Source organism: Boleophthalmus pectinirostris, unplaced genomic scaffold (genome assembly GCF_026225935.1).
Source record: "Boleophthalmus pectinirostris isolate CB_2022bp ecotype Guang Dong unplaced genomic scaffold, ASM2622593v1 HiC_scaffold_19, whole genome shotgun sequence".
Taxonomy (NCBI): Eukaryota; Metazoa; Chordata; class Actinopteri; order Gobiiformes; family Gobiidae; genus Boleophthalmus; species Boleophthalmus pectinirostris.
This window is the reverse complement of record NW_026571140.1, coordinates 44,588,417-44,599,033: the sequence shown is the minus strand read 5'-3', so window position 1 is coordinate 44,599,033 and position 10,617 is coordinate 44,588,417. Positions and strand designations below refer to the sequence as shown.

General features: G+C 46.8%; 1 protein-coding gene across 1 annotated transcript; it reads left to right on the top strand.

Annotated features, from left to right (window-relative positions):
- Nucleotides 1-9,023: 9,023 nt before the first annotated feature.
- Nucleotides 9,024-10,413, top strand: LOC129409183 (integumentary mucin C.1-like; the record flags this gene model as incomplete). Its single annotated transcript, XM_055154386.1, has 3 exons — nucleotides 9,024-9,688; nucleotides 10,051-10,257; nucleotides 10,326-10,413. Coding segments are annotated over exons 1-3 (960 nt in total), but the record flags the coding sequence as incomplete, so codon positions are not given.
- Between the last annotated feature and the right edge of the window lie 204 nt (nucleotides 10,414-10,617).

Genomic DNA, 10,617 nt, shown 5'->3' with positions numbered 1-10,617 from the left:
ACAGGGCCTAGTCACACAGGAGCTATTCACACAGGGCCTATTCACACAGGGTCTATTCACACAGGGCCTAGTCACACAGGGTCTATTCACACAGGGTCTCTTCACACAGGATCTAGTCACACAGGGCCTATTCACACAGGGCTTATTCACACAGGAGCTATTCACACAGGGCCTATTCACACAGGAGCTATTCACACAGGGCCTAGTCACACAGGGCCTATTCACACAGGGTTTATTCACACAGGGTTTATTCACACAGGAGCTATTCACACAGGGCCTATTCACACAGGAGCTATTCACACAGGGCCTAGTCACACAGGGCCTATTCACACAGGGTTTATTCACACAGGGTTTATTCACACAGGGCCTATTCACACAGGAGCTATTCACACAGGAGTTATTCACACAGGGCCTAGTCACACAGGGCCTATTCACACAGGGTTTATTCACACAGGGTTATTCACACAGGGCTATTCACACAGGAGCTATTCACACAGGAGCTAGTCACACAGGGCCTATTCACACAGGGTTTATTCACACAGGGTTTATTCACACAGGGCCTATTCACACAGGAGCTATTCACACAGGGTCTATTCACACAGGGCCTATTCACACAGGGTCTATACACACAGGGTCTATTCACAGAGGGTCTATTCACACAGGGTCTCTTCGCACAGGATCTAGTCACACAGGGCCTATTCACACAGGAGCTATTCACACAGGGTTTATTCACACAGGGCCTAGTCACACAGGAGCTATTCACACAGGGCCTATTCACACAGGGCCTATTCACACAGGAGCTATTCACACAGGGCCTATTCACACAGGAGCTATTCACACAGGGCCTAGTCACACAGGGCCTATTCACACAGGGTTTATTCACACAGGGTTTATTCACACAGGGCCTATTCACACAGGAGCTATTCACACAGGAGCTATTCACACAGGGCCTAGTCACACAGGGCCTATTCACACAGGGTTTATTCACACAGGGTTTATTCACACAGGGCCTATTCACACAGGAGCTATTCACACAGGGTTTATTCACACAGGGCCTAGTCACACAGGAGCTATTCACACAGGGCCTATTCACACAGGAGCTATTCACACAGGATTTATTCACACAGGGCCTATTCACACAGGAGCTATTCACACAGGGCCTATTCACACAGGGTCTCTTCTCACAGGGTCTCTTCACACTGGATCTAGTCACACAGGGCCTATTCAAATAGGGTTTAGTCACATAGGGTTTATTCACACAGGGCCTATTCACACAGGAGCTATTCACACAGGGTCTATTCACACAGGGCCTAGTCACACAGGGCCTATTCACATAGGGTTTATTCACACAGGGCCTATTCACACAGGAGCTATTCACACAGGGTCTATTCACACAGGGCCTATTCACACAGGGTCTATTCACACAGGGTCTACTCACACAGGAGCTATTCACACAGGGCCTATTCACACAGGAGCTATTCACACAGGGTCTATTCACACAGGGCCTATTCACACAGGGCCTAGTCACACAGGGCCTATTCACATAGGGTTTATTCACACAGGGTTTATTCACACAGGGCCTATTCACACAGGAGCTATTCACACAGGGTCTATTCACACAGGGTTTATTCACACAGGAGCTATTCACCAGGACCTAGTCAAACAGGAGCTATTCACACAGGGTTTATTCACACACGGTCTAGTCACACAGGGTCTACTCACACAGGAGCTATTCACACAGGGCCTATTCACACAGGAGCTATTCACACAGCGTCTATTCACACAAGGTTTATTCACACAGGGTCTATTCACACAAGGTTTATTCACACAGGGTTTATTTACACAGGGTCTATTCACACAGGGTCTACTCACACAGGAGCTATTCACACAAGGTCTATTCACACAGGGCCTAGTCAAACAGGAGCTATTCACACAGGGCCTATTCACACAGGGTTTATTCACACAGGGTCTATTCACACAGGGTCTATTCACACAGGAGCTATTCACACAGGGTCTATTCACACAGGGTCTACTCACACAGGAGCTATTCACACAAGGGGTCTATTCACACAGGGCCTAGTCAAACAGGAGCTATTCACACAGAGCCTATTCACACAGGGTTTATTCACAGAGGGTCTATTCACACAGGGTCTATTCACACAGGGCCTATTCACACAGGGCCTATTCACACAGGGCCTATTCACACAGGGTTTATTCACACAGGGTCTATTCACACAGGGCCTATTCACACAAGGTCTATTCACACAGGGCCTAGTCAAACAGGAGCTATTCACACAGGGCCTATTCACACAGGGTCTATTCACACAGGGCCTATTCACACAGGGTGAAGTGTTTTCTGTTACGTCAATCGTGTCACAGGTGAATCTGCCGCGTCGTCGTCGTCGTCGTCGTCGTCGTCGTCGTCGTCGTCGTCGCAGCTTTAGTTCATCGTCAAGTTGGAGGGAGGCACAAATACTCTGATTCTATTTTTTTTTTTTTTTTTTTACAAATTGCAACCTAAAAAACAAAACAAAAAAAACAAACAAAAAAAAACCTTGGACAACAAATCCAAGACCCACACGTTGCTCTGACAAGGCAGAAAGATCTGAACACTTCAGTTTGCAGGAGATGGGCCTTTAACCTGTTACCACCCGCCTCATTTTGGTGTTGTTTGGTGTGATGTTAAGACATACCCAAATGCCATAGCTTATTAAAAGAAAACCTTAGAACCCACATGCTTGTGTGAGGCACCATTTTAAAGCTTAGACCTTCTAGTTTCTGTAGATATGTACATGAAGACTGTGAGTGCTGCCTCACCTACAGTACAGTCAATTAAAAATTGTATTTTTTTGCTTCGAAAAAACAATTGAAAAAAATAAAGGCCTTAGCTTGGTCATACTTCATTCTAGGCATTTGTGACTCACTACACTCATTGTTCAAGTTGTTGGCAACAACTGTGTAGAATTTCAGATCTGTAGGACAAAGGGTTTTGATGCTGTGAGCCTTTGTGTAAACAAAATGACAATTCGGCACAAGATTGCCAGATTTGTGCCAAAATAATAATAATAATATAATAATAATAATAATAATTGTTATTATTATAATAATAATTCTTCTGAGCTTTAGGCATGTTTTCTCAAGAAAAAAAACTAAAAGTAGCCAAAATTGTCTTCCAATTGGCAGTTCTGCTACTACTACTACTACTACTGCTCTCTGTGTCTCTCTCCTGTTCCTCTCGGCTGCGCGTATAAACACCGCGTCCGTTTCCAATCCAATCTGAATGTCCCACCCACCGTTTGAAAGCTCTGGTGATTGGCTAAAACAATATGTCAATCACTTTCTGGAAGATCCAATGACTGAAGAGATTTCCCGTAAACAAACTGATGACGCGTGCGTAAAGCCAGGAAGTACGTGAGTGCGTTAGCTTCTTCAGCGGCTTGTCCCACCTAAACCCCGCCACCGACAACAGCGGGGAGGGTCTCATTTTGAAGCTAAGAGTGTGAGGAAAACAAGCGCACCCAAGAGCGGGAGAGAAAGGGAAGTGAGAGCGGGAGAAGAGGCGGAGAAGAGACAGAATATTTTCATTCACGGATTCATCCACTCATACGGATGACGGTTTTCTGGATTATTTCCCCACATGGAATTATTTTTTGGAAAAACAACTTGATATTCTTTTTCTGTGGATTATTACGGATTTATTGAGTACAACTTTTCATGGATTGAATGCGTTTTGGACCGACAGAACCGCTCAAAGGTAAGAAACGCGTATCTTATTCTTTGTTTATGATGTGAATTTTTAAATTCACATAAATTCTGGCTCGTTGTACGTCATAAAATGAATGATATGGTTGTTTTATTGATAAATTAAGCTTTCAAACGATGTATGGCCAGTAGTGAAAACAATAATGAAGGTGAATATACAGAGTGAACATTTTTTATTGGAAAATCGCCCGCCGGCGGGCGGGTGGATGGTAAGTGGTTTTAAATCACTGCTGAAGTTTTTCTTGAGTTTCAGATGATCTTAAAAGTTTTTGTCAGTGTTCGCTAACGTGTGCATTGTGTCTCCATGGTAACCGCTAACATTCCACAATAGACACACACGACAGACACACACACACACGACAGACACACACACACACGACAGACACACACACACACGACAGACACACACTTTAGGACCAGTTCATTTCAGTTTCGTCTCATTCACAAAAGATTTACCCCGGACGGTTAAATATGAACTCACCTCACAAAAAGTGTGCACTGCGTAACTTTTCGGTTGGGTGTCCCTCACCTGCTTGTTTCTATGGTGACATCATCGCCCTTGCCTGGAATGTTCCGCAGTGTGACATAAAACAGATTTACTTTACATTTATTCTATTACAGGTGCAGGTTTTAGAGTTAAAAAATACAGAGAAAAACAAACAGTCTGACTGCGACTTGAACTTGGTCTGGTTTGGTTTCCATGAAGATAAAAAGGATTAATGCCATACTGTGGAACATTCCAGACAAAGCAAAAACATCTGTAGTTTTCTGACTTCTTCTTCTTCTTCAGAACGGAAGTGTGTGCTGTGCCGTCGACCTGGACTGTCTACAGAATAACTGAGATCCTCCAACAAAGTCCAGGACTGAGCCAGGACTAAACCAGGACTATGAACTCAACCAGTACAGAAGGAGGACCCAACCAGCACCCAGCCAGGACTGAGATCCTCCAAAGACTAAACCAAGACCTTAAACTGGAATAAAACTGGACCATTTTGAGTTTCAGACAAGACCCTGAAAGACCTGGTTGAGTTCTGGTCTAGTCCTGTGTTTGTTCTGGTTAAGTCCTGTTTTAATCCTGGTTAAGTCCTGGTTTAGTCCTGGTTCACTCTCAGTTTACCTCTGGTTCGGACAAAACCCAGCAAGAACCAGATCTTGGACTACATTGGGACCTCTTCTGGACCTCACCTGGACTGAAGAAAACTTGGTCTAGACCTGGACTAGGCCTGGACTAGACTCGGATCATAAAAAGACCCCCTCTGGACCTGTTTTGGATCACAGTTAGACCAGGATTGCGGATGGTCCTTCCTCGTTCCATTTCCAGTCTCAAATGTTGAATCGTCTTGATGTTTTTCGCACAAACCCAAGCTCCATTTTGTACAGGATTTTCAAAGCAATATCTCAAAGTTTGGGTTCAGTTCTGTTTCTTCTGAAGGTTTCTGTTTAAATCTGTTTTGATTTTGTGATTTTGTCCCTGAGATTCTGTCGTGTCCGAGGTGAGACGTACCTGGTGCTTTTTCCTCTTTTAGATCCACACTTTGGGTTTTTATTTTTGAAGTTTGTGCTTCAGCTCAGACTGTCCTGATGATCCTGGTTCAGTTCTGGTTTAGCCTGGGTCCTTGTTAGTCCTGCTTTAGTCCTGGGTTCCCCAGTCCCTCTGCAAACTCTGATTGGTCAGGAGCCTCTCTCTGAGCAGCAGCAACAGCAGCAGCAGCGCATCACCTCATCTTTATCAGACCCAGGTGTGTCACAGGTGTGTCACAGGTGTGTCACAGGTGTGTCACAGGTGTTTCACAGGTGTTTCACAGGTGTGTCACAGGTGTGTCACAGGTGTGTCACAGGTGTTTCACAGGTGTGTCACAGGTGTGTCACAGGTGTGTCACAGGTGTGTCACAGGTGTGTCACAGGTGTGTCACAGGTGTGTCACAGGTGTGTCACAGGTGTGTCACAGGTGTGTCACAGGTGTTTCACAGGTGTGTCACAGGTGTGTCACAGGTGTGTCACAGGTGTGTCACAGGTGTTTCACAGGTGTGTCACAGTGTGTGTCACAGGTGTGTCACAGGTGTGTTACAGGTGTCACAGGTGTCACAGGTGTGTCACAGGTGTTTCACAGTTTCACAGTGTGTCACAGGTGTGTCACAGGTGTGTCACAGGTGTTTCACAGGTGTGTCACAGGTGTTTCACAGGTGTTTCACAGGTGTGTCACAGGTGTGTCACAGGTGTGTCACAGGTGTTTCACAGGTGTTTCACAGGTGTTTCACAGGTGTGTCACAGGTGTTTCACAGGTGTGTCACAGGTGTGTCACAGGTGTGTCACAGGTGTGTCACAGGTGTTTCACAGGTGTGTCACAGGTGTTTCACAGGTGTTTCACAGGTGTGTCACAGGTGTTTCACAGGTGTTTCACAGGTGTTTCACAGTGTGTCACAGGTGTCACAGGTGTGTTTCACAGGTGTGTCACAGGTGTGTTCACAGGTGTGTCACAGGTGTCACAGGTGTGTCACAGGTGTGTCACAGGTGTGTCACAGGTGTTTCACAGGTGTGTCACAGGTGTGTCACAGGTGTGTCACAGGTGTGTCACAGGTGTGTTGGTTGATGGTGCAGATCAGGTTCACCTTCTTCACTCTATAGCTGTGGCTATAGAAATACCAACACAGAGTGTGGAGAGAATAAATGGATTAGACCTGGTTTAGTCCTGGTTTAGACCTCGTTTAGTCCTGGTTTAGTCCAGGTTTCTTCTCACCTCGGTTTCCAGCTCGTCACCGTCTTAAACCTTTATTATATTTTCATATTTAATCCTGTTTTATACTTTTATCTTCTTGTTTTTCCTCTTGTCCAAACCTGAACTGTCTCGTTTCTCTGAGTTTTTGGGCAGGTAGTGACAGGTGCTGTAAATATGGTGTAAAATGTTCATTGTAAAAAACAAAAATAATGTGAATAATTCTCTTCTTTTTTTTTTTTTTACTCTTTGGAACTGTCATTTATATACCCCAGATGCCCTCCCATCCTCCCGCCCCGTGTGTGTCAGGTGCCCTCCCCGTGTGTCAGGTGCCCTTCTGTGTGAGATCTGATTGGTCTGAAGAACGTGGTGATGTCAGTTGAACCGTACAGAGGTCGACTGAGTTTAAATCGGTGAAAACGGCTTCAAGTCCAGAAACGAACAGAAAATTCACCGAGTTGAAAACGAGTTTAAACGAGGAACAAACAAAGAACGTGGAACAAACGAAAAGAAACGCGACACGAGAAACAAAGACAAACGTGTCGTCGTCAAACAGAGAAATGATGAAAAGCACAAAACGATGAAAACCAAGAAAACGGTGAAAAACGCTGCGTAAAGAGTCACCACGACCTGCAGGGGGCGCTCTCTGTGTCACAGCTCAGTGTTTCGTACGTAATGTGACTTTTATACGTGCATCAAGAATTTCAGACTTCCTGTCATCGTACAGTCCACACTGGGAAGGATTTTCCGTAAAAAGTGAACATCAAACCTCCATGTTTGTTTCCCAGTGGGACGTGTCTATTGTCAAAGTCGATCTTTTCAAGTCTTTTGAACCATTTCACTTTTGTTTCTGATATTGTCAATGTAGCGGCCAAAACTTGCCCTGTGCGTGGTCCGCTATGGCTGCAGCGTGTGTGGTCCATGGCGAAGGTATCAAGGTCCTTCTGGGGTTCAGGTGAAAGAACAGGTTCACTTTGGGATAAATCCATGTTAGTGCTGGTTCCGGCCCCTGTTGATGCAAAAGCATCCACCACTGTGGTGCATATCTCTGGTGCCTCCCAGTTCACTGCATCAAAACCATCATCATCACCGGCCCCCTCAATTTTTTGTTGAAACCCTTGGTCCATATTTTTTACAGTGTTCGTATTTACAGTGTACACAAATCCATTCGCGCCCCGTGCCCAAAAGTCAGAGTTCTGTAAACGCACCATCCTAGTAGACGCTTAAACATTTAGCGTAGGCCTACCAGGTGGATGTTCTGGGCCTGGCAAACGCCGGGTGTGGCTCCTCCGCCTCCGCGTGGCTCCTCCGTGGTTCACCTGCACCGCCTTCACTGCACGGTCTCTCTGCTGCAGACAAAGGAGTTCCCGTGCCGAGCCGCTCCTCGCCTCCGATGCTGCCGGTAGACGATGCCGAGGTTCTCCGGTGCCCCCTTCCTTCTCCGTTCTCCCGCCATCGTCGTGGCTCCACATACAAAATGTTCTCTGTAAACTCGGGAGGATTTCTTAGTCAGACAAATGTTTCCTTTTTGGTTCTTCCTGTGGATCAATCCTGCCCATCACCTTCACCTTTCACTATTTTTCAATTCTGTTGGGAAGAGAAACAGTTTGAACGGAGGTTTGAGTCACACACATCTGTTTCACTTTTGCATTTATGAAGTTCACAAACACATTTCTGGAGTCGTTTTCCGCTGTTTGGATCCAACAACCACAACAATTAACAATGTCCGAATCCCGAAACTAAAATATGACAATATCAGAACCAGAAACAAAAGTGAAATGGTTCAAAAGACTTGAAAAGATCGACTTTGTCAATAGACACGTCCCACTGGGAAACAAACATGGAGGTTTAATGTTCACTTTTTCAGACGATCCTTCCCAGTGTGAATTGGGCGATGACAGGAAGTCCGAGATTCTTGATACGTGTATGATTCTGTTCATGTCCTGTGTTATAAATCATATAAATGTGGCTGGAGACGCCGAACATCATGTGACATTTATTTCATAGTTTTCTCTCCAGACTTCACACATTTGCTTGTCGATTCACCGTAACAATAATTACTTCCCGTTGTTGTTTATTGTCGATCGGCCGTTTTTTCCGAGTCTTTCTCTCGCTTTTTCCGGTGTCTCTCCGGCGCCCTCTGCAGGCTGTGGCGATTCTTTCTGCAGCGTTTTCTTGTTTGTTTGTTTTTTATGGAGTCACTTTTATCTCATTAATCTACAATCAAAAACAAATGTCATTAGTTTGTTTTTGGTTTTGATTCACAAGTTTAATATTTGTAGCTTAAATTTTGGTCTTCACAAATAGATTTGTAAATACGTCCCTTTTAATTTGCAAAAAATAAATCAATAAATAAAATACATTTGTAAATATGAAAATTCTGTTTGTAAAATGTGATTCGCAGGTTCTTTTTTCAGACCGAGAGTTTGTTTTCGTTCTGACAGTTTGGACTTTTCCTTCGTCTTCCTCAGTGCAAATGTCACTGGGACAGAAGAAAACAAACACGACGCCGAATTGAAGAAGAAATCCAAAAACAGACAATAACAACATGACCACCACCACAACAACCACGACCACTACGACCATCACGACCACCACGACCACGACCACCACAACAACCACGACCACTACGACCATCACGACCACCACGACCACGACCACCACAACAACCACGACCACTACGACCATCACGACCACCACAACAACCACGACCACTACGACCATCACGACCACCACGACCACGACCACCACAACAACCACGACCACTACGACCATCACGACCACCACGACCACGACCACCACAACAACCACGACCACTACGACCATCACGACCATCACGACCACCACAACAACCACGACCACTACGACCATCACAACCACCACGACCACGACCACCACAACAACCACGACCACTACGACCATCACAACCACCACGACCACGACCACCACAACAACCACGACCACTACGACCATCACGACCACCACGACACGACCACCACAACAACCACGACCACTACGACCATCACGACCACCACGACCACCACGACCACCACAACAACCACGACCACTACGACCATCACGACCACCACGACCACGACCACCACAACAACCACGACCACTACGACCATCACGACCACCACGACCACGACCACCACAACAACCACGACCACTACGACCATCACGACCACCACGACCACGACCACCACAACAACCACGACCACTACGACCATCACGACCACCACGACCACGACCACCACAACAACCACGACCACTACGACCATCGACCACGACCACCACACCACAAAACCACGACCACTACGACCATCACGACCACCACGACACCACGACCACCACAACAACCACGACCACTACGACCATCACGACCACCACAACAACCACGACCACTACGACCATCACGACCACCATGACCACCACCACCACGACCACCACGACCACTACGACCACCACGACCACGACCACCACAACAATCACGACCACTACGACCATCATGACCACCACGACCACGACCACCACAACAACCACGACCACTACGACCACCACGACCACGACCACCACAACACGACCACGACCACCACAACCACCATGACCACCACCACCACGACCACCACGACCACCACGACCACTACGACCACGACCACCACAACAACCACGACCACTACGACCACCACAACAACCACGACCACTACGACCACCACGACCACCATGACCACCACCACCACAACAACCACGACCACTACGACCACCACGACCACGACCACCACGACCACCACAACAACCACGACCACTACGACCACACACGACCACGACCACCACAACAACCACGACACTACACTACGACCACCACGACCACCACGACCACCACGACCACCACAACAACCACGACCACTACGACCACCACGACCACACGACCACCACAACAACCACGACCACTACGACCACCACAACAACCACGACCACTACGACCACCACGACCACCACAACAACCACGACCACTATGACCACCACGACCACTACGACCACCACGACCACCACGACCACCATGACCACCACCACCACGACCACCACAACAACCACGACCACTACGACCACCACCACCACTACAACCATGACCACGACCACGA